The 25,374-nt window shown below is 42.6% G+C and overlaps 1 protein-coding gene across 2 annotated transcripts in view; it reads left to right on the forward strand.

The window, feature by feature from the left end:
• The first annotated feature begins 854 nt into the window (after positions 1-854).
• The window catches only part of emid1 (EMI domain containing 1), a 61,222-nt gene continuing 36,702 nt past the window's right edge, over positions 855-25,374 (forward strand). For both annotated transcript variants that reach the window (XM_074670314.1, XM_074670315.1), the window contains exons 1-3: positions 855-1,738; positions 8,621-8,734; positions 10,598-10,701. In XM_074670314.1, coding sequence (XP_074526415.1) covers positions 1,569-1,738; positions 8,621-8,734; positions 10,598-10,701 — 388 coding nt within the window. In that variant the 5' untranslated portion in view covers positions 855-1,568. The remainder of the gene's footprint in view (positions 1,739-8,620; positions 8,735-10,597; positions 10,702-25,374) is intronic.

The raw sequence follows: 25,374 nt of genomic DNA on the forward strand, positions 1-25,374 counted from the left end.
GATCGGGACATGTTTATGACCAAACTAGGAGGGGAGGAATTGTGCCTTCCTGTTGAAAAGAGGGAAAGAATGGTGCACTGTTTAATGAACCAGCAGACCTTCAGTTAATGCACACCTACGCAGACAAAAGGTGCTGCAGCTTTGTGTTTGCACAATAAAGGGGAAGGGATCATAGAGGTGGGAAGAAAAACCACTCAAGACTAAGAAAAAAAAACTCAGTGGAACTGACCCTCATCTTTCTCCCCAGAGGTCAAAATTATATTCAGCTGCTTGTGACTGCAGGGATTTATATTAACCCTTAAGTGCTCCAGTTCCCGCTTGGCACTGCTGCCTGCACAGAGTGGACTTGTAAAATACCAGGGGTGCCCTTAAACAAAGAACTTTGACACATCATTTTGCAGCCCTTCCCCTTCAACCCCTAACTGTTTCCATTTGTTGTGATTGAGAGCAGGTGGGCTTATACAGTCCTGCTGTAGTGCATAAGGATGCTCAGTGCCAACCTGAACCCCTTTGTGTGATTGTTAAAATGTAGACACAATCTTTCACTAAGTGAAAGTACACCAACCAGCATAAGTCTTCTGCAGCATCTCTGTGCAGGTGAATAGACTTGTATTTCTGTCATAGAGCCTGAGAGATGTACTCACCCAAACCACAGATCAGATATACATCCTGGGGCCCAAAGTTTTTGGTTGCAGCGCCAGGTGTTTAGTTTGGAGTCGTACCTCAGCCCTGTGGTTTGCTGGCTGCATGTTCTGTAAAACTACATGTCCCACAGGAAGGGCTCTGGGACGATCGTTACAGTACTCTCAGCTGTTGTGCTGCCACTGTCCGCCTGCCTGGGCACTGATGGATTAAGCAGAGGCTCAACACACACTAAAATGTGAAAGCATCAAAAACAGCGGTGAACCGTAACTTTTTCAACTGTTTAGTCACTAATATTGGTCAGAACTTAGTCAAATTTCTCTAAAAACTCAGACTTGTTCGCTTAGAGACGGCGTAAGTGATTTCAGGAGCATCTGAGGAGCAGTTACCCACAATTCATTCAGGGCAAAAACAATGCGTAATGTGCCGTCGCCTCCAGCGCGCATTGTCCTCTGACTGTGAGAGGTAAAAAAACGGGGCAGGGTAAAACAGACTCAGCAGCAGGCAGGCTGTGCTTTCAAAGACCCGAGGAGACTATAAAAGTGCTTTCATACCCGCTGCAGGAGAGACTCTGCTCGATGAGTGCGCGGACGGACGGAGGTAGGCAGAGGTAGGGAAGAGGACTGCACAGACTGACGCTTCGTTTTCACGTGTCGACACTGTCATAGGTAGAGGGGTGAGAGCTTGAGTGGTTTTCTTAAGTTCTCTGAGAATATCAATGCTGGCTTTTAAACTAGGCAAGTAGAGTCAGACCTGCTTTTTGTACTTTATCTAAACAAATAGGATGTGCGCCTTATCCAGCCGCCTCAGTACCGTGTGACATATTTCCCCACACACCGAGCTGGATTCACCAACCGGTCTGTTTTCTAACCGGGGGAAGTCGGGCTCATTCAAACTTTTCTGGCCGTACTTTTGATGCCACGGAAATGGGACCGCGCCAACCGGAGAGCGTGTCCTTGCTGTGCAGAAAAAGTTTGCTTTGGGCTGTGCTGATCCTCTGGCTCAGCACGTTGGTGGACGGGACCTGGAAGACGGGACTCTACAAAACCTACTCATCCGGGACGGCAGCTTCACACACCTCAATCTATCAGAAAAGGTAAGAGCCATCACTTTTAAGTGACTTTTAATGCAAAGCATCCTGTTTTGTCCATAATTTGTCATCCTACAAGCCAATAATACCCTAATTTCTCTATTTTTAGCCCTAAGAGTCACTCATTGTGTTGTAATGTCATGCATGACCCTTCAAAGCTACTCCTATCTCCATCCATCCACCAGGTCCCATTGTCTTCCTGACACTTTGTTTCCTTTTCCTGTGCTGGCAGCACACTTTGCTGAGCTGACTCCCATCCTCATTTTTGTCCCCAAGCTCACACACGTCGCCTCAGTTCTGCTCCTCCTGAAAGCACCTCCTTGGTATCTGAGTGAGGTGTGCAGGGGACTCTCTCACATCTTCTCCTGCTCAGGTTGTCAGGGAGCCAGTCAGAGCATCACCTAGGCTATTGATTGCATAAAATCTGGGGACACACAGCAAGAAGCAGCTTGATGATATGTGTAGTAAGTGTAGGAGGGGGTGATGGTTAAAATGTTTTGAAATTATTTAATGATTTTAGTGCATTTCTGAAGAAGAAGATTCTGCAGAATTAATACCAGAGCACTAACCAGCTCTGCCTACCCTCTGAACAGAGCCAGTGTTGAGCATGGAGGCCAGCCGGTGCTTCATGATGTGAGGACCATTCCCGTCATACAAATATTTATGTTTACAGGTCATAAGTGTGTGTGTGAGTGTGTGAGTGTGTATGGGTTGAAACTTCCCCTACCTTCATGAGGCCCTTTTTCTTTGGGTGTGCCCAGGTGGCTTTCAGCCCTCTCAGCCTCGCTCCACTGGCTCACCTCTCTGCTCAGACCCCCTGTCACTCATGGCCAGAGGTTTGTGGACGTGTTTACTAAACACAAGCACCTGGGACCTCACCACATCTGGGCTTCTTGTTGTAGGAAAAGTGGAGGAGTTTACAGTTACAGCTGCTGTTTGTAAGAGGTGGGATCAAACAGAGATGAATCTGCTGTTGGTGTGAGAGGTCAGCAGGTTTGAGGAACTCAATGTCATTGTCCACCTGCTGTCTGGACTGGAAGCAGGAGTTAATGGTGTGTCAACAAGGCTGAACAGTGGCAGTGAGATTTCAGAGCGAAGAATGCTTCCCTGTGAGCACTTGCAGCTCTGCAGTCAGAGATAGGAACTTGTCACCAGGCGTCAGGAACTTGAAAGGAAGTGAACATTAATTTTAGCCTGAGAAAGGATTCCGCCACAGGAAAACCTTCACTTAGAAAGTCCTTCGTTTCCCTGCACTTTCCCTGTCTTCACACAGTGATTACCCAAATCAAAGGGGATTAACAGCTCCCCAGTAATTCCTCCTCTGTGGCAGTGGCTCTGTGGAGGAGCTGATAAAGTGTTCGTTCACCCCTGTCCTTCTTAATAACTGTATGAGCTCGGTACACTGAGGGGTTAAAGAGGTAGCTGCTTCTTTATTTTTTGTCTCGCCCGCTTCTTTATCCCCCTTGAAGGACTTGTCATGGTCTGACAGGCAGTCTGAACCCTGTGGCCACCCTCATTCCTCACCCGTCATAACCATGTCCATATTTTCTTTAAACATGGGAACGAATACGGCAGAGATTCCAGGAGGCTGAGCCCTTAGTGGCTTAAAGCAGAATGGATTTAGATCTGGGCATTCAAAGGACTTTAAATAATGTTTCTGCTCAAGGACATTTTTCACAGATATTATGAAGCAGCAGACTCCAGTGGCACAGCTCCTTTACTAATCAGCTGGTGTCTGATACATTTATTAGGGTTTAAACCATATTCTCTCAAAGCAATGAAAAATATCTTTAATCAACCAAATCTTAAAGTGCATAAGTTTAATTTTGTAAAACTTATTTTGTTCGACGTACTATTTTAAACTGAGTAATCAGATTTTGGACACATTCTTGGAATGAAGCCTCTTCAGACAACTTCTGTTACTGATGAGGAAATGAGGCTTGGCTTAATTTAAAGCTACGAGGAACTTTTACTGATCTTGAAACACCCGTAAAGTGAAACTGTTTCAACTTTATGATCTAGAAAAAAAGAGCTACAGAGACATGTTGGTCAAAAAGGTATTGTTAACAATGAATGACACATTGATTAAAAAAGACGAGTGAGACTTTTTTTTGTCATAAATTTCTCATAGTTTCAGTAACCTTAAAGAAGTGGATCCATGATTGAAAAAGTATTCCTCCAGAGAAAATTGGTGCTTCAGTTTTATAAAAGATCCTGTAATCTGTGTTTGAGTATCAGATTAGTTCAGCTGTCAACACGAGCATCTTTGAGCTGTGACTTCTGAAGAAGTCAAAGGCCCATCATCCTCCAAATGAATATGAGGAAGTCGATCATGACCACATGTTTTTTGCTGTAACCAGTCAGATTGTTGTGTCCGTGTTGATCTGCGGCCTCTTTATCGCTCACGGTTGGTTCAGCTGCACAGCCCTGACCTGGAAGAGACAGCAGAATCACATCACACCAGGACTGGCCTCACTTCACTGATTTTCTGTCAGTGTCAGGATGCAGTCCAAGACTTTTTTTTTCTTACTTGTTGCCAAAACTTTTCATAGGCTGGCACCATCGTACCCCTACTGAGTTGTTGCACCAACATGCTCCAGTCAAAGCACATAGTTCAACACATCAGATGTCCTCGGATACCCCAAGATCCTGGCAGACAGAGTTTTTGCAGTGGCCACTTCTAATTTGTGGAGCAGTCCATTGGCCTTCCTGTGCATTTATGTACTAAACATACATCAAAACTGCCAGTGTGTTTTTTTGCAGTAACAGCTGATCAGTTGTGATAATGATTAATCATTCATGACTGACGACTGACTTCATGGATTCACAGATGTGATACTGGTCAATCCTTTGGTTGAGCAGAAGCCCTTTGTTTCTTTTGGTGTTTAAAGATGGAAGTGAGACAAATGACTGTCACACACAGACACTTAAAGCTCACAGGTGTCCATGCCTGAGAGCTCAAACAGACAGAGACAAATGAGAGTCTTCCTCTTTCCTCTGAGGCTGCTGTGAGGAGTCACTTAGCCATGACCTCTAAGGACCTTCTCCTTTTGATCATCTTCACCGTCTTCTGCGTGTGGAAAACACACCGTAACATGAAATCCCTCCAGTCCTTAAGGCCCACTCCCTTTTAACTTATCATGTCATCGTCTTTTGGGTGCAGGTAAAGCACTGTTTGCAAGTTGTTTTATACTCTTCTCTTTAAAGGCTCCACTTTCTTTTGTGTGAGAAGCAACTCAAGGAATGTCATATTTCTCTCTCTTCATCAGTTCAACTGTCACTGCACTCTCTCTTTTCTCTTTTTTGTCGTATGTTGTTGCATCACTTTTTTTTTTTTACCACTTTTTTATTCAATGGGATCTGCAGTGCCTCAAAACAGTCTTTATCTTCACTTTCCTGACCCCAAGTAAGGCTCCTTCCTGTGACCACTTTGCATTAGCTAACCTTCCTTTCCTTTCCTTTCCTTTCCTTTCCTTTCCTTTCCCTTGTCTCCTCTCCTCTCCTCTCCTCTCCTGGCTTTTTGCCACCTCTTTCTTTTGTCTTTTGTTCTCCACAAGTATTTTTTCCCACAGAGAGAAATTCCTTCAGATTTCTGTTCATGCTGCATTTCAATCATATCTTTGAATGTTTGGTCCCCCCCTCCACACACACACACACACACACACACACACACACACACACACACACACACACACACACACACACACACACACACACACACACACACACACACACACACACACACACACACACACACACACTCTACATGAATGGATTGGTGGCAGAAAAGGGAGTAGCTTGAATGTTTCTCATCAGAGTTTTGCCCTCCTCTGCCCTCTTCTCAGTTCACACAGCTTATTACCCCCCAGCTTCTCTTCCCCTTAATGCTTCAGAAAGTGCTCTAACTTTAGTGCCGTCATGAAAGATGCAGACTGCAGAGCTTACCAGGCAAAATAAGGGCAAGGGTTAAAGCTTATGAGTAAAATATGCATTTCTGTGCTTAAGAGCAGACATGGCTAAAGCGTGAGCTGAAAGGCTTACTTATAAAGTTAGCTGGATCAGTGTTGTCTGGGTTAACATCTTTTATTTGAGCTGTTGCTCTGTACATAAATATATTTGACATCATCATTTGTTGTTTTTTTTGTAGTTACCTTATTATTTGAAATGATTAAAGGGTTTTCCAGGGTTCTTAAAGATCCAGTTTCAACCTCCACAAATGAAGTCTCTTTCTCAGCTCTGAGTTTTTATTAAGCTTTAGTTTCTCTTCACTGTTTGGCTGTCTCAGCGTCTGCAGCTCTGAGAAACAGATGGGACAAAGCTGTCGTGTGTCTGCTCATTGAAGATTCTGACTACCTTTCTTAACCGTCTGCTGTTCCCGAGTGCGATGTAGAGAGATAGCTGATGATTTATTTGGCTTGGGCCTGGTGCTCTGAATGTGCCATGTGTGCTTAGAGACCTGATACTCTCTGAGGGCCCGCCTGGTGCTTTTGCCTGTGAAACAGCGTGGTGCTGCTGGGTTTCACACTTCATAACACCAGGGTACCTCCAGTAAGAGGAAGGTGTTGACAATGAAACATTTTAGAGTGAAAGACTGAGTGTACCAAGCACCTGCGGCCCTTTATGATTAAATCCAGATAAAATTCAATGGACCATTGTATTACTGTTCTCAGCTACAAATTTGCTTCAGGGCTTGTAAGTGAGACCAATTTCTCACAGCATCCTAGAGGAGATAATGACATTACCAAGTCAATGAAATCACCTTTAGGTTGAAATGGGGGTATCTGGATCCTCTCTGTTAAAGCCAAAATAATGATTAAGCTGTCTTGTTTTTATCATGCATTGTTTAAATGAGTTTTGGCGAGTTATGCAGTTCATTCAGGTATTAGTTTCAAGCCATTTGGGAAATTTTAAACTGTCTTTTGTTATTTCATTTTCATTGGGGCAGCCATGAGTGGCATTTCCTCTGTGGTAATTGCATAAGTGCAATGCAAAGAGAGGGGGAGAGATCATAAAACCCACCCCCACTTTCCTCCCTGTACCCCCTGGTGAACATCTTAGCTGTTCCCAGGTGAAACCTCCTCCCGGCCTGGGAAACTCTGATGTTTATCTGTTGGGTCTGGAGGATAAGTGGTTGGGAGGAGTTAGGGTTAGTAAACCCCCCTCCACTCTCTTACAGCTTTACCTGACCACAGCTCCTTCAGTGTCTGAAACTTTCCACCCATGGTAAGAATAACTCTTTTTCTGGACAAGGGAAAGTAATCATGGGTAATCATATAGATCTGTCTTCATTTTTGTGTGGTCTCATGGCTGGTGTTTGTACTCAGACACATGAGGAGTTGGGATGTATTTAAATCACATGTGTGGAAGATGATTTTACCATTTAGCTGAATTTGAGAAGTCTGAGATTATTTTATCTTGAGTCAAATATGGAAGACTGACATTTTATTAAATGTAGCATCCAGAAGATGGCTGCGTTTAGCTTTTTTGATTACATCGAAAAATTAGTATAAGAAGATGTGATTAAATATAGCGTGTGTGTGTGTGTGTGTGTGTGTGTGTGTGTGTGTGTGTGTGTGTGTGTGTGTGTGTGTGTGTGTGTGTGTGTGTGTGTGTGTGTGTGTGTGTGTGTGTGTGTGTGTGGCTGCCACCACATGTGTGGATTGTTAATGGGAGCAGTTCAGGGCTGCTTTCCATCCTCCGCCTGTGGCAGTTTCCTTTAGTATGAATGGTTTTACACACCCACTCACTCACTCACTCACACACACACATATATATATTAACAACCATATGGTCTTGCATATTGACAAACAGACTTGTGAGGGAGACACCCCCTCCTCCTCTCCTCTTGTGAACACATTGGCACCACAACACACAAAGTCTAGTTTTGTGCTGCGAGCCACACAGTTCTCTTTGTTGCTAAATATAAAGCCTCCTTTTCTACACATCTATTGAACGTGTAAACACAGCCGACAGTCACAGTTTGTTGCCATCTTTCAGCTTCAGCCTTTGCAGGTAATTTATAAAACTGTTAATTTATGCACTTCATGGTTTGGATTTAGTAACCAATGGTAGCTCAAACAGCCTCAGTATGTTGTCCCAAACTCTGTTATAAAGAACAGATTTTACTCCTGCACATAAGTAACAGGAGCTTTCACTGAGGACTAAACAAAACAAATTAACTCTTGGCCTTCACATAACTTGATGCTTTTAGCCAAATGGTGGCATAAAATGCTCCAACCGCTGGACTCCTTGCATTAAGCTTCAGAAGCTAAAGAAATAACTTAAATGTGATTAAAAGCTGGAGCACTTAACTCCCCCTCGCTCTCAGCCTTCATATTCTCACTATCAGATCTTACCCTCTGACCTTTACATTAGCTTTTCTCACGAGGAGGTCAGCCTCAGTGAGTCCTGATAATGTCTCAGGAAGAAGAAAGGGAGTGAACTCCTGACCCAGCATTAACCCGTAATGAGAAAATCTCATCTCCACATGAGACCTTGTCTTCCTCTTTCTTCCCTTCTCAGGACTTCACCTCCCCTGAGAGACGAAGGCAAACGGATGTGTATTGATAGAGCAACAGCAGTGTAAATACAACCCACAATGCACTCCTACAAACCTTGTGGCTGATTAAAACCGTGTAAACGCCATAAAGAAGTTTAAAAAACAACAATGGGGTAAAAAAGGAGCAAACACAAACTCAGAAAGAAGACAACAGCCCTCTGACTGTGACTGCATGGATCATTTAATTTTTGGTGCACCCCTTGTTTGAAGCGTTCTTAAAATCAAACACTGCTCTTCCTTTTTGTATTTACTGTGTAAATGGGACTGTGTTTCTTTTTTCCCACACTGTGTATTCATGACTTCCCCCCTAACTCTGTTTCCTCCTTCAGGAACTGGTGTCCTCATACAGTCACTAAGACGGTGACCTGCCAGGTGCAGAATGGGACAGTGCTCCAGAGGGTTTACCAGACGTGCCGCTGGCCACAGGGATGCACAGGAGGCAGGTGAGACTGCAGAGGGAACAGCTGCTGCTGCACCACCAAGATGTGTATCTAGTGAAAGAAGAAGTCACTGTAAAACATATGGGCAAAAAACTTCCTCCAAGTGTACTTTGTGTGTTGAATGTTGTGTTCCTTTTTGCAGACTTTGAAAACTGTTGCAACTGCCACTTCTTATACAGTGAATGAATGAAGTCACAGAAGTCTCTTATTTGTACTTCAAATTTTTATTTTTACATTATATTAGGGGCATGATAATCAGAACCAACATCCAGGTCATCTATAAACTTTAAATGATGTGGATTTTGGCCCTTATCGTCCAAAATGAAGATAATGCAAAAGGGACTTCAACCTGCATTCTTTCTGATGACCAGCAGGAGGCAAATTCTCTGTTGGCATAAATAAATCAGATTATATAAGAGCAAATGACAAGGTGACCTTTCTCTTTCTCAAATTATTTAAGTTTATTATTAACATTTTTATGTCAAGTTTGTGGTTTAAACTGCTCATTTTCAGTCTTTTTGGTCCTATTTAGAGTGAAAATGACAGTCAAGCTGGTTATGCTAAAGAGCATGACTATAGTCCCCCAGGATCATGCCTAGTTTAAAAAAAGCCTCTTGAACAGATCCGCTTGCTTTATTAAACAAAAACAAAAAAAACAGCAAAAACACCAAACCACAGGTTTTAAAACAGGAATCCACAAAACATTTTGTAAGGCCACGGTAGCTGCTTTCACTCTTTTGAGCAGGTAGAGGCTTTAACCTCTGATATTTACTGTTACGTGAAAGATAAATGGACCCACTGCCTCAATAACATCACATAACTACTTTTTAGCTGTAAAATACTTGATTCTGATTTGTCAAAACTCTGTAACAGTGGTTAATAAATTCTCAAAATCAGAGTCAGTTCTTCACGTCAAAAGAGCCCAACACAAGTTTATGATTTCACCTACTTTCCATTGACAATGTGAAAAATGTTAGCATTTGTAAACAAGAGACAAATTTATCATTGGAGAGCTCCAAACTTTGGCTTTTGGGATGAACGGCTGATCAGACGGCCGCAGAGAAAAAAAGACAAGGAGAGGAAAACTGTGCAGAAACTAGCGAGGGCTGTTAAAACACACAAGGAGCTTGAGTTTAAGAGATGTAAAGTAAATTCAAGAAAAACAGATCCAAGGTAACCAGAAACAGCAGCAAAGTATGGGTTTGACGGTGTTACACTATTTTGAGTCGAAGTAAAAAATTTAAGAGGCATCAAAATTCATAAAGAAGATGACCTGAGTCATGTTCTGCTGTTATTTTCTGCATCTGTTGAGAGAAAAACACCAATTTTAAGCTTAACTGTAAATAAAAATCTTTATAAAGTTGTTATAAATGTGATTTATAACAATAAAGAAGGGTAATGTTTGGACATTCCCATAAACAACAACATTCAGCTCAGTGTTTATTTGACCTGCATGTCGGCTGATAAGAGTGTAGCCGCCACTGAAGAGCTACCAGTCGGGAATCTTAGGAAAGAAACTTTTTAAGATGTTTGAATACAAAACATTTTTGAGCCATAATAATCAGCTAGAAAACAATATTTTGTGACAGCTTTTTTGTATCTTCAGCTCATAGGTGGGCTATTAGCAGAATGATGAATAAGAGCGGGTGTTTGTGTGAAATTAAAAACTTCTCACAATAACTTATCTTCCACATTGGGATCACAGCCAGACTTTTTTTCTTTATTTACAAAAAAAAAAGATCAATCGCCTGAAGAGTTTAAAAATTTGTCATTTTTTGCATGTGAATGAAGGATAGTGACACTGCACACATGGCAGCTGTTGTTGTCTGTGTTTATATAATTGAATTTTGTGTGTGTTTCCTTCAGCTACAGGACTGTGGTCAGACCTTCATACAAAGTGGTTTACCGCACCGTGACCTCCCTGGAGTGGAAATGCTGTCCTGGATTCAGCGGCACTGCCTGTGAGGAAGGTGAGTCCAAACAGTCAGGCTCATGTCCACACAGCGGGGATAAAAATGAGCAACTGTTAGAGCTCTCACAGAGCGGCTCAGTCTCAATCTATGAGTGAGGAATGACTCAGAGAAAAGGTTGAATCACCTGCTCCTCTGTTTATTTCTTCTTTCTTAAAGCGTGCTCATTTATCACATCTGCGCCCTCCGTCTGTAAGTCTGTGTGTGTTCCTTCCAACACGTGTCTGAGTGATACTTTTCAACAGGAGTGATTTCCATTAGACTTACATAAGGCTGCTTCTGTCCTCTAAATGAAGTAAAGAAATGAGATCCCTCAGACTCTTCAGTGTGAGTCAGAGCGCTCCGCTTTATTAATCACTTTTAATAAGCTCATTTATAAGAGTCATGGTGCTACGCAGGATTTGACTCTTTGGTGTGGTTTTTAGTTTTATGTTCCAGCTGCAACCAAGTCCACATCCTCTTAAAGTGCCATGCTAGCCCTGCTGTTTTCATTTTTAACTACAGTAGCTGCCCCTCTACACACACACACACACACACACACACACACACACACACACACACACACACACACACACACACACACACACACACACACACACTCTCCCTAACAGTGTATAATGACTTCCCCTGGCACTGGCCCCCGTGTCTCTGCAGTCTGGGGAGAAGGGTGGAGTGTCTGTTTATGCAGGGACCCAGGACCTGGCTGGGTGTAACGTAAATCGTCAGCTCTTGTGACACAAAGGACAATAAATGTTTACAGAGCTTTAAGTGGTCACTTATTTGTGGTGCGGTAAGCAGAGTCTGTTTTTCTCTTTAATTTTCCCACTCCAAGGTGAGCTAAAAGCGACCTTCAGCCCTCGCTGTGGCCTGTAGTCTGCTGAAGTGTGGTTTCTCCACTTTCCCTGTCTGCTCTCACACATCAAACAGCCTCGCTCAGTCTCCTCATTTCAGACCTTCCCTGACTCTGAAAGTCAAAAAACAAACTCACATTCAGGCAAACCAACTTCACCCAACAAAAGCTGAAGAACACACAGTCGAATGGGGAGGAAATTATCCAATTAAGTTGTTGCTGGAGGAGATTCCCCCGTGGTTGTCATGGCAGTAGGGGGCTGTCGAGCCAGCAGGGATGCTGGGATTAGCCACTTATCAGAGCGTCGTTCCGGGTGGCTCAGATCACAGGCGGTGCTGAGTGGAAGTGACAGCTTCCATTCACAGGGCCTTTACTCCCCGGCACCATGGATGCTATCCAGAGCCACCGGCACTTTGTTCTGTTCCCGCCGCATGAGTACAACCTCTTGCCAGCGCAGAACCTGACACCCTGCTGCTGTCTGCCCCCCCTCGCCCGCTTTAAGGAGAAATAAAAGCCTGCACACACGGGCTGAGCTAGAGACTGGGTTGTGTTAAGATCTGTTGCCGTAGTGCTAAGAGAAGTTAAAGCTAGGTGCAACTTTTAAACCAGGGCTCTCAATATCTATATCTGCAACCTCCACACCTATTCCTGTGCATTTTTTAGCTGCCTTGGAGAACTTGTTTGACCCTGAGATGGGTTGGCTTAAAAGTTTTAGTAATAAGGCATGGTCTTTCCATAATAGATACTTAAATAACTCTACTGTCTAGACTTTAATGTTTTTATCTCATAAATCTCTGTGATGCTAACACCGGATGCATACATTTTTAAGGAGCTCTTTTGTTAGTTATACCTTCATTCCCACTGTACGTTTTCCTGTTTTTGTCTACTTTTCACAGACCGTAGAAAATGTGTATGATCCACTTATTTATTCAAGCCACTTTGCTTTCACTCCATCATTCTCTCAGCAGGCCACTACAAAATCCCTACAGGCCGGTCTGCATAGCAGCACATCAGTGAACTAGGTTTCGAGCAGGGTGCACGGTCACTTTTATGTATACATATTAAACAGTGATGAGAAATCTGTTTTCTCTTGAGTTCCACTGTTCCCACTTATCTTTGTGCATACAATTCGGTCAGCTCCATAAATCAACAGATCCACCTGAAAAAAGAAAAGTATGTTGAAGTTTTCATTTGTCCAAAAGATGCAGAGCTAAGAGATAAAACATTCACTTGTGCCTTTAGTTGAAGAAAGGAGTTTTGACCTGACACGTTCAAACTGCGTACTTCAAAAACAAAACATGACATCACACCAAGGCTGATGAAGAAATGTACATCATCATCTTACTCCTTATGGAGAAGGATAACACTGCATCAGGCAGCAACCTTTCACATTCACTCTTGTTTCTTATTACTTCCTCGACCTCAGGACTTGGCTTGAATTCCAAGCGAATGGTGTAATTACTGAGTCCTAATTGTTTTCTATGAGGTTTGGGAGATATTGTCTTACTTCAGGACTGGGAACACAATGGTCTTTATCTCTGATTGAGCCTGAGAAATAGAAAAAGAGGCTAAGTATTTGCAGATGGAGGTACTTTCATAGGCTGCCAGAAACTGGGATTTAATGTATGCCTGCTTAGCTTTTGGCATTCCATGTAAGTACATACTTGTTTTCAGGTGGGATATTCCAACCTGTGCTGCATCAAATAAAAATTAAACCTCATTTAGAGGTGATTCTGTGATAGGTGAAAATTAAACATAACTCATAAAAGCAATAATACTACATTAGTTCTGGTCTCAGAGGAGTTTTTTTCAGAGCAGATTGCATCAATGTCAACACACAGGCTCAGCAGACATGGAGATCTGCTCGACTCATTGACAGGTTTGATTGTCTCTTGGTGAAGTCCTAAAAGTGTGAAGATGACACTAAGAGATTAATTGGAGATTAATGGAGGACAACACTTGAAAGAAATATGAAGACTGGGGAGGGTGATGGAGGGTTTGCATGCAGTAAAACATATGGGAGGAAGGTAGACTTGAATTTACACGGCTTTCAAAGCCCCGCCGCGGGGGTCCCCATCAAGTCGTATCTCACAGCCAAGCGGAGGCTGCGGTTTTAGGTCCCAATTACAGTATGGCTGGAAGGCGGAGGCGCTGTCTGTAATAAGCCGCAGAAATGTAATCTGTGTTTTCACAGCTCAGCGCGGCTTATCACAGACCTCCACGCTAAAGCTAACGCTTCAAACATCCGTCAGCTGCAGCTTGCCATTAGCAAAAAAAGAGGAGTGGGAGTGCGTGGATGCTGGTTTATGTGTCTGTCTGACTGCCAGAGTGAGTGTGTGTGGGTGGGAGAGTGAGGTGTTGAGGATTTGTACAGTGAGGGATGCAGCTGTGTGCCGTGATTAGCTGCTTTAATGGCAGCAGGCTTTAGTAGCTGTGAGAGGAGCCCGGGGTCAGAGGGGAGGAGAGCTGAACAAGAGCAGGTGACCTCCACTCCCACTCCTCTTAGACCACACAGAGCTGCAAACATGGAGCCTCCTTTTCATTCAGCCTTCCACTCATCTCACAGTCACATTCCTGTATCCATCTTTTTTCACTTTAGCAGGTGTTAAATATGTTACTCTCTCCTGCTGCAATCCATTCACAAAAAAAGGAGAAACAGCTCTGCAGTCAGCATATCCAGAGCGTTTACGCAATCATAACAGGAGATCTACTAAGACACATAAATCACACTCATGCAGGCAGGCAGTATGCAGAGAAGGTCGCAGCAGCTGATATTCCTCTGTTATGTAAATGGACAGCACAGCACAAGTGCTGAGTCTAAATTGGAAGCAGCTGAAGTGACGGCGAGCTGGGCTGAGGGCCCCAGATGAGATTAGACATGGGAGCGTCCAGCGTTTCAGCCCACGCTGCTCTGCTCGGGAGAATTATCATAACAGTCATTAATTAACAAACAACAGCTCTGACAATTCAGACCAGCCAGCGTTAAAATAACTAAACCAAACAGAGTTTCAAACCGGTCTTGTCTTCTCCTGTCTGCCTTTCGTCTTATATAACTGTGTGCTGGTATGTGCATCAGGCACAAAAAACGTCCCACAATTATAATTCATAGAGGGGTTCAAATATTTAAATTGTAACATACATATATGTGTAATTATGATAATATTAGTTTGACATTTCTTTGAAATGTTCCATAAAACCACATGGAGAGATCACACTGTGCAGCTGAACCCGTGCTGGCTGCTGGGTTTAAATAATAGAGTTTATAATGAAGCCTTCATGGTTAAAGTTTGACTTTCAGTTAAAGAGAAGAGACAGGGGCACTGTTAGGGAAGAATATCAGAGTGTATCTTCTTTTCTTAAAAAAAAAACTCACAGGATGTATGAATAAACCATGCTTTCATTTGATTGATATCCTGCCTGTGTGTGAAAAATTCATGCGGTTTAATGCTTTACGCTCTATTTGTTGACCTCTAACTTCTTTAGTCTAGTCAGTTCTTAAATCTTAAATAAATAGCAGTAAATTTCAAAAACCTGCAGAAGCTCTGTCCTTTGGTTGAATCTTTTTTTTTTAGATTTTTAAAGTTTCATACATACTCAGCCTTGATTCTGAGTTAACTTTTATGTATCTGGCTCCTGAGCTGGAAATGCCTCTTCTGCTCACTGATTTATTTATTACTTCCAAAGACTTCCCCTTGAGGCTGCATCGAAAACGGATTTTCCTGCCGTCAGAAAGGGAATAAAGTGGGCCAAGACAGCAGTGCAAAAAAACATTAAAAAAAAAACATAAACCAACTTTTAGGGATGAAAATAGACGCACACACACTCACACCCTTGAATACACACAGGCACACCCTCTGTGGCAGCCAGAGTATTCTTCTGCTCCTCATAAAGACGAGGCATTTCCCCTCACCCGGGAGTTTAAGCGGTCTGACTGAGTGACCCACAAACAGACGCGCTCTTTACAGGCTGACAGGACACGCTATCAGGAGCGGAGAGGAGAACAGACACTCTCTTCCTGTCCAAGATAAAACCACGTGAACTGGAGACCAGGTTTTTATCATGTAGAAGGATAAAGAAAAGCTTTAAAATCCTTCTCTGTTGAAATCCTTCTCAGGAATGATGGTGTCTCATCTCTGATCCACTCAGTGACTGATGTTATTTAAGCTGCATTAACCTCGTCTGCCCCCTGCCCTCTCACATATTGTTACCTCCAGCTCTCAGGTGAAGAGGTGCATGATGTAGGTCATATACAGCACAGCTCTACGGTCTGTAAGTGGGGGGTGGATACTGAAACAATGGCAGCATTGGTTGAGCAACTTAAAACCTCTGCAGACTAATTTTCTCTTGATGAAATTTCACACAAATGAGTTGAACAATATACTGTAGTCTTCTCTTACAGCATGTTTCAGTGTTTCTTCTCCTCTCCTCGTAAGCCTGATGATGTGTCAGCTCATTTGTCTCTGTTATGAGTTCATAAACATATACAACACCACATGAGAGAGGCTCAAGTGTTGTGGCTCGCTGGGAGGGGATTTTATGAAACCGACCTTCAAACCTCCTCCACTCCCCTGTACACAGAACCACAAACAGACCACCACATCACAGAGACATGGCTGTGGTGTTGTGATGACATCATTTATGGCCTCTCGTAGCATAGACCTCCCAAACATCTCCCCCACCCACCCTCTCCCCTTCCCACCCTCTGGTTCAGTGTCACAGCCTCTTAATGCTGCACTCTTGAGTAACGTGCACACCTTAAAAAGTTGTTGCCTTCATCATCTTCTTCTTGAGCTATCTGAGCTGGTCTTTGCATGTATTTCCATTTGCTCATGTGGTTGGTGTGGGGCTCAGCGGGGACGAGTGGAGTGGTTCTGATGGTAGTGATTAGTCCTGGACTGAAGATGAGAGCAGAGGGAAGGTTTTGGATGAAGTGCAATAGCATTTGGCCTAATTAGAGTCATTGCTGGTTTGCTTTCAGAGCTCAGGCCTGACAGAGGAGCAGGCCTTTCCCCTGGAGCCAGTTGTAGTGACCAAGAGGGGATGATCTCACTTGATTGGCTAGTAGAGGGAAGGATAATGGAGCTGGTTTTAGGAGATGAAATATCTGACATATGGAGACAAAGCTGGGCTCTGCTGGCAGAGCTGGTCTTTTGAGGGAGCTGTTTAACAGTGAAAGAAACAGTTGCAAAAAGTTCACTGTAAAAATTATGTTTGTGGGGTTCAGCCCAGAGTTTTTGGCAGGACAGATTTGCCAGGTGCAAGACTTTTGAGTTATTATTATTCAAAAAAAAAAAGCCTTCGTACATTAATTTTTTTAAGTGAAATGGAACTTTCCTTTTTTTTGATTTTGTGGTAGTGATGGAAATGTTAGCGTAGAATAGCGTAGAGTATTATCATATGTACATAAAGTTTACTTCGCCTTAGCCTCTCTTATCATCAGGTTTGCAGAAACAAATCATTAACTTCTTTTAAATGAAAAAAAGAAATCATTACTCTTGGTGTTGGCCTTCAGGAGCGGGTTGTTGTTGGTTAGGATATCACCTTAAAATAAATCTCAGCATTGAAATAATGATGAGAAGTAAACACACAACCTTTGCATCACCTTTAGCAGCACCTGTGTAAGATCACTCACTTTCAGATGTATGTCCCTTTGGACCAGGGGTGGCCAACCAGTCAGAGACCAAGAGCCACAAAAATGACTTTGGTACTACGAAGAGCCACATCACACACGTGGTCTTAGAGACACACTTTCTCTCACACATAAACAAAATGACATAAAATGAAAATCAGTACATTTTTATCTATCTATCTATCTATCTATCTATCTATCTATCTATCTATCTATCTATCTATCTATCTATCTATCTATCTATCTATCTATCTATCTAGATAGATAGATTGCTATGAGAACATGAGCATTGAGAGGAGCACATGTAGAGAAGAGAAACTGAAACTTAAGTATAAATCTCCTCACCCAAGTATTGATCAATACTGATCCCAACGCAGGCATCAATATATCAATATTTTAGATTGATCAGCACACCACTACTCATAACAATGTATACATCTATATATATTTTTTAGGACTGGATCGAAGAGCCGCGCACTGATAGGCAAAGAGCCCCATGTGGCTCGCGAGCCACAGGTTGGCCACCCCTGCTTTGGACAAAAGCCTCTCCTTGATGAACTGCTACATAGTGGCAAGCACAAAAAAAAGCATCCGAACTAAAATTCATAGTTTCTCAGTTTATTGGTTCTTGTTTTTGCACAGTGCTTGTGTTTGCAACAAGTCCCCTGAGGCTAAAACAAATCCAGAAATCCTTTTTGCCCCTAAGTTGACACAAACAAATTTAGGAGTAGCTGACAGCAAGTCTGAGCTCCATCAAACTTTATCTAAATAAAGAAATCACCCAAGCCTCAAATTCAACGTTAAGATTTATGCAGGTTAAGTTTGAAAGCATTGTTTGTGTACATGAAAAAGCTAAATAACTGTCTTTGTAATCATAAATCAGACATTAGTGATAAGTCTTGGAATTGCTTAAACTGCAGTAGCAGGTGAAATGTGCTTTATCATGCTGCGCTTATGCCCTTTTTTTGCAATTAAGCTTACAGGTACACACTTTTGACATAAATTTAGAACAAAAGAGTCACAGAGAGATTTAAGATGATTTTAAATGTGAGCAATGGCTTTATAACAAGATATAAGCAGAAATGTGATAAGAAAATGTAATCAATTACAGATCCAGTGTCAGTTTTCCTATAAACTATCAACACTGACGATTTATGTGGAAAATCCAGCTGCTTCAACCCAGATGTGTTCCATTTCTCTTTTATGGAGCTGTTATCTGTGGCTCACGTGGTTTGATGTCTCAAGTGATCATTCTTATTTCATTAACCTCTTACCTCCTTGGTCACAAAATGTTTAATGTAAAATGAACTTGTTTTCAACTTATGTTAGGCCTTATTCTGTTCACAGAAAGTCTACGTATCCTCGTAGCAAGAGTTTACTCTGGTTTAATAGAGCATGTAAGACATGCATCATTTAGGAGAGTGCTCGTATCTTCTGTTCAATCCTGCATCATCTTGGATTACTTCTCAGGGGCCTCTCTTATTTACACACACACACACACTCACTCTCTCTCTCACACAAACACACACACACTCATGCATGTTCACTTTGCAGCCAGTTCAACATGGCACACTCAGCACTTCCTTTTACTGTCTTCCTCACACTTCTTAAGTTTAAATCGGGGGCATGGATTGTTGTGTGCATTATTCAGGAAGTGTGTCACACTTTATTGGTCTTGGTCTGGTCTGTGTGCCTGGAGGAGGAGGGTTGTGGTGGTGCTGGTGTGTCTCCTGAGGCAGCATCAGGGGGGCTGAGGAACCAGAGAGGCCCAGCAGGGTGAGCTCATTAACAACAGGACGTACCCCTGAACCTCTAAACCCAGGCCTGCATTCCATCCGCTCCGCCGCCCCCCCCGGGACTCATCTGAGGGGGCTTTAACAGCCCCAGTGTTTTGGTTGGACCCTTGCCACAGCCAAAGCCGAGCTGTGCATGACGACTCCCCGTCCTCCTCATCCTGAATCAGGAGCATAAATAAAGTCCGGCGGGGGTGTCTGTGTGTTCCTGCATCCTCAGGTGTTTATGGCTCTCTCACTCATTCATGCTGAGCGCACAGCCAGGGTCTGGCAGCAAACACGCAGCCAGGCACTTCCACACATGCACACATGCTTAAGGCTCTAAACACACCTGCTCTTACAAGCACATGCACATATATCATGTTCCTATGTACAGCAGACGCGTGACTCAGACCAAAATAATACATAAAACTTTACACTTCATTTGACTCGGTCACACAAACATGCAGAAAAAGCTGAAACTGCTGAGTCGTTGTAATCAATGAACTTGATACAGGAAACAGACACACGCTCAAAGCCTTTTTCTGCTCCTGCACACATACACGCTGCATATCCATTGCATACAGAGTGACAGGGCAGTAAATCAGTCTCTGTGTGCCAGAGCTGGATCTCAGACTGCTCCTTCTGTGGACTGAGGTAAAGAGGGTGATGTCATGGCCTTTTATTCCCATTGACTGCCCTTGAAGTTGTCTTCTTAGACGGTTCTGTCTCATCTGTTGCAGACCCTGTGTGACCCCCTGTCTCTTCAGCCTCATAGACATACTTGGTTAAACTTTAAACGGCACTTAACTCTGTTTCAGACGTCAGTATTCAGGCTGAACTCTGCTAAGAATCACGTTAAGTAAAAAACATTCACAGTTTGTTTGAACCCCAGCTAGTCATCGGCATTAGGTCTGTTTAAGTGTGAGTATGAATATATTCAAAAGGTAGTGTTGCTGTAGCTGCTTTGGTAACTGGCCATGCTTGGAGTTATCAACAATCCTCAGAAGAATTTAAGTTATTTTTTAGGTGAAAACAACAAACGATCCTTGTTGTAGTTTGTAGTTAATTGATGATTTCGATTTTTCTTGCAATTTTGTTGCACTTGTTGCAATGACATACAAAGTTACATTCTATTTTCTTCATTCTTGGTGTGTTATGTGGACTTAAGCTCTTTGAAAACAATAGTTTGGACCTTGAGAGGAGTTGCACTGAATTTGTGTTGTTCTCTAATTATATTCTGGACCAAATAAAATTAAATAAAATTAAATATTTAAGAGATGAACAGGTGGATTATTCAGGAATTGAAATTTTTATGTGTCGTTGCGTCCTTATAGAAATCTGCAGTGTCTTGAGAAGACTGTCCTTGACTTTCAGATTAAAATGGCCACTCAAAACAGTCAATTAGGTATATTTGGGGAGTAGTGTTTTTCCAGGCTAAAGACTCCATTTCCCAAGAGCACTTGTACCCACTGTCCAGAGGATGTGACACTTACAAAGCATGCGTTTCTTTTGAAGTACTTGATTGGATATTGGATCTTCTTTAGTGATGAGGTAATGTATTTATCTGTTTTTAATTAGCGCGACACTTAGAAATGTGACAGCAATCAAAATTTGTAAACCTCAGTTTGTACTGTAGTTTAGTAACAGTCTATTTTTAGCGCTACTCACAACCCGGTGCTCTGAGACATGTCTGTAACATGTAACGTAGGTGAATCCTGGTGATGTCCCACCAGTGCTCATCTACCAACTCCAGCCTCACCAAGCAGAGCTAATGTAACCCCACTCTTCATTTTATTGATAGACTCCTAAGTTTGAACAGACCACTGCAGAATAACTGCTACATGAGGGTTGGAATGAACATTATCACAAACAGCTCCACCCATGTTATAGCTCATGTCCTATCACTCTCCTTTTTAGCTTTCTTCTGCTTCCCTATCCTTTTTCTTTTGAACTGCCCAGCTCCAGTGTCCACCATTACTACAGAATAAATCCAAGAAGTTGTTTTCAGCAGAGAAAAACACAGATCTCTCTTCTCACTGCTAAACTTTGTCTGCTGACAGGATGTTAGGCATATATCTAAAAGTGAGACTTTTTCAAGATCACTTGAAGAGTCCTCACTTGGACGTTAAAGTACCAGTGATGCTGTTAAGTCAGTCTGGTTAACCAAAAGTCCTCTAAATGATATATGCACCTCTTTGAAAATTGAGTACAGGTTTAGTTTACTTTTACTATTATTTCTAAACTACTTCCTTTTTTTTTTTACTTTCTTGGGGCATAAAATGAACTCTTTTAATAGGATGCATCTGAAAGTTGTTAAATACTGATGCTGTTATGTCAGAAACCACACAGGGTTTGGTGCTGAGCCTCTGCCTGCTCAAAAATCAGCCTCTCTGAGCCTCCAAAATGCTTACCGTCTCTGGACATTCCCCATCATTACATCCTATTTACAAAAGACCAAAAGGATTGTTCTCAGTTAATGCGTTTTATATGAACCCCTCACTCTGCCTGTGTAAACCGAGCCACTCGGGTAAACAGAGCCCTATTGTAGCAGAGTTACTAAATCTGCAGACAGATGGGTTCTCCACAAAGCGGAGAGTTACAGTTAGTCCTGGGAGTATGCAGTCAGCTCTTGCCATGTCTCGCTTTCCTCTGGCTTCACTAAGAGGTGGGGGGTTTGCAAATCCACTCCTTCTCTTTCATAGATAGAAGAAGAGATGAGCGTGTAAAATGAGATCAACTGCTAGTCAAAGGGTGGCACAGACCCAGCAGGACACGCTCCTCCGAGTGCTGCCAGGTGGAGGCACAGCAAAATGAGAGGACTGAAAACAGGATGTGTTTTCCTCTTCTCATATTGTCACAACGTGATACCTTGGACAAATATTCCAAGGGACATGGAGACGAAAGAAAATGGCGGGGTTTTCTTTACTGGAAAGGCCTGTCAAAAGGACAAAGAACAGACCAAAGTAAAACCATTATGAGCATCATTCATACTTGTTTATGAGCCATAACCACAAGCTTTTCGTAATGTAGCTGACCTTAGGCTTTCATATTCGATTTGAGGCTGTCTCTTCTTTTGTCTGACTTTCTCACACTCAACGCACCGCTACCCTGTGGCTGTGATGGGCAGTCAATGGGACGCCAATGGGGGTGAAAGGGCAGAGCATTGAGGGGTGCAGGGTTTGTTCTTTCTATGATGAATAAGGCAAGTATTGTTCCTTAAGTGGCAGCACAGACACAAGGAAATTTCATGACGGTGTCAGTCTTACATTTTTAAGACGTTTTGAGGCTGTGTGTTATGAGCTTGTCGTGTTAACAGAGTACAATGTGTCCCTTTTAGCGCCTGAGTATCAGAAAATTGGAAGAGTGATTAGAGCCAAAATGAGCGCCTCAACATTTAGGAGGAAGATTGACTAAGATTAAACTAAAAATGAGATATTTCAGTCAGGAGTTCTTTCTGTGCCTCCCTGTTAACTTTGTTTCCTCTGAGATTGAAATCTGTAGTCAACATGAAAACCTGCCAACTCCATCATGAGTGACAGTGAAATCTCAGTGTCTCTTAATTTGACTGTGGATGTGTAATTGTGTGAGGCCCCACACTCACTGATCCGCACAGGGACAGCAAAGGGCATGAGGGGAGATGAATTGCGAACACTGCTGAGGATCATTCATCCATCTGAGCGCCTCTTTTTGCCAAGCTGGAATTCCTTTCCCCTGGCTGCTCCTGACGGTGCAGAAACCTAAACCCGAGCTGCAGCCAGTCCACCCTCTGTTCCAAGAGTGCAGCTGAGTTTGCCGGACTTTTAGGAGGTTTCTCTGTCAAGAGCGAAGCAGCTTCTGTCAGCAGCAAGAGGCTGCCTCTCCTCTCTTGTCGTGCCTGAAGGATTGACCTGAGTGGCTGTGCGGTGGACCAGTGGGGCCAGGATAGCTATCAGCAGCTGTTTGACTCCACTTACTTCTTCTGCTAATGTTGTTTGATGAAACTTTGTGTCGAATAACTGATGGAAAGAGTAGATTTTAGTATGAAAAGGCAATATGTGGTACAACTGTGGAGAGGTAATGGAGTAGGGACATGCTTCTTGGTCAAGCCATTTTCATACGATAGGATATGTTTTCATCAAATGGAGGTCACTCTGGAAACCTGCAGGAACAAACTCTAAACATCTTTAAACTTGTTTAGGTTGCAGAGTTCATGTTTGTTTGCGTCACCTCTTATGCAGGATGTTTCAGTGTCTCAACAACACTTCAGGACTTTAAGGAGGCGGAGGAAGAAGATGCTGCTCTGGACCCAGATCTTAAAAACATGTCCTAAAACACCAACTTCCCTTTTTTCTGCACAGAAAACATCAAAGCTCCCGTGGGAAACTTTGTGTTTGGGTTGATTTTGGTGCCTCCTGTGGTCCAAGTGATACTTTTCATCTCTCTGCTGATCTTGTCTTGTAGTATGTGATGATGTTGTGTTTTCTGCATGAAATATCATCCTGATGTCCCTTACCTGTCAAAGTTGTTTCACTGCCAACCTTTGCTATTGAAAATGTAGAGACATTTGTTTAAATCATCAAATCATGATGAATTGTTTTTCAAAGGCTTTGCTTCCTGCCTGTTAGTTCAGTCTATAAATTTGTTCTTTTGGTTGTTAAATATAGATATGAAGGGATTTCAGCTTGTGCTTCTTCCTCCCTGTTCCTGTTTGAAGTTTAAGTTAACTGACCTCTTGGGAGTGTCCTCACCGGAAAAATTGCAGCTCTGTGTTGTTTTGCTGAAATGCCTAAAGATACTTAGGTTTTCACATACACCACCAAGGACTTCTAGTGGCCTTGTCAGTAATGACTCCTCGCCATCTGGAACAATGGCCTAAATAGCAGGATGTTGTAATAGTGCCACAAAAACTTGTAGCTTGTGTGTGTGGGGGTGGATGGATTGTGAAATTCTGACAGAAGACACTTTGTTCATATTCTGTTTCTGCTTCTATTAATCTTCCAAAGATGACTAAGATTATTCTCCAACCATGCCTTGAAGTTTTTGCTCCTAACACTAACCCTGGTTTATAATAGGATTTTTTTCTACCAGTCGTTTGTAGGAGCCAATACAAACAGCGTTGTTCTCTGACCTCTCCAGGATCAAAAACAAATGGTGAGTGTGTTTTTGTTGGAGCACAATTAAAAACTGCATTTTTTGTCAAGGATTAGGAATTGAGCTTTTAAATGACTGAACCTGAATGAAAACCAGGTGATAAGTAGTCTGTGTGACTAAGGCAGCAAACAGACTCATGGATTACCTGTGAGGCCAGCTCAGGTTAGCCCTCATGATAACTCTCTGTCCTTTCAGATTTCACCCTCTTAGCTGCTCAGATAATGAGAAAAGGACTTAAATTCTGCGGCAGCCTTTCATTTTCCACATAAGTTCAATCTTTTCATCTCTCTGTCGACTGATGTCATGAGTAATTCTGCCGCTTTAATAAAGCTTTAAAGCTTGAATACTTTATTTTAATAGTCTGGTGTATAGTTTTATTCAGATGTGTGTATAATAACCTTTAAAGGCTGCTTTGCTCTTAACTGTCACTTATGAACTTCACAGCTTACATAAGTAGTTAAACACTGCAGATGAAACAGAAACAGCCCTGAGTCAGCACAATTAGCGCCTCATGTTTCATGTGAGGGTGGAGAAATGTAATATTGTAATGGTTACTTTTATGGATCAATTAAAAGACGGTAAATATCAAAGGATGGTGGTTGGGTTAGAGAGTAAAGAGCTCATGGGAGGCGTCATTGATGGTTTACCACTGTCACTTGATGTCTTTAATGAGCTGAAGGCTGCACGATATGAGAAAGTTCTTGAAAGTGCAGCTAGTGTTGGATATTGCTTTGTAGATAAATCACACAAACTGACTTGACTCTACATCTTAAAGTCATCTGACCCTCACAGCCGTATTATCTTATGCAGGTAACCTTTATGAATGTGGGCGTGTTCATACTTCAAAGATGGATTATAAATTAGTGAGCCATGCTTAGTTTTAACCTGTTGATGTTGAACTACTGTTTCTGGAGGACAGATCACACACAAACTCTCTCTTTATGTGTTGCGGTGCCCGTTTGATTTACTTTCACCCACATTCTTGGGCTCAAAGTCAGACAGTGGGATACATCCATTCACTTTGAATGTCTCAGCCAAGACCTCCAGGTCTGCTCAGAGCACGCTCCAGACATCAGCCACTCAGAGGGGAGGACAGAGACATGATGTTCAGACTACACACACAAACACACACACAGATAAAACATCTGGCCCGTCTCTATTTAATGTGTGTGAGTGTGTGTGTGTGAATGTGTCAGAGTTTGGCTCTCCCTGACAAAGGAGTGTTAATCTTTGGAGCTAAAAATTCAGCACATCACCGCAGCTTCTGTGACCGAGACATCTGATAGATG

The sequence above is a fragment of the Halichoeres trimaculatus genome, unplaced genomic scaffold, assembly GCF_033239565.1.
Source record: "Halichoeres trimaculatus isolate MK-OKI-2021-1 unplaced genomic scaffold, fHalTri1.1 fHalTri1_scaffold_5, whole genome shotgun sequence".
NCBI classification, from domain to species: Eukaryota; Metazoa; Chordata; class Actinopteri; order Labriformes; family Labridae; genus Halichoeres; species Halichoeres trimaculatus.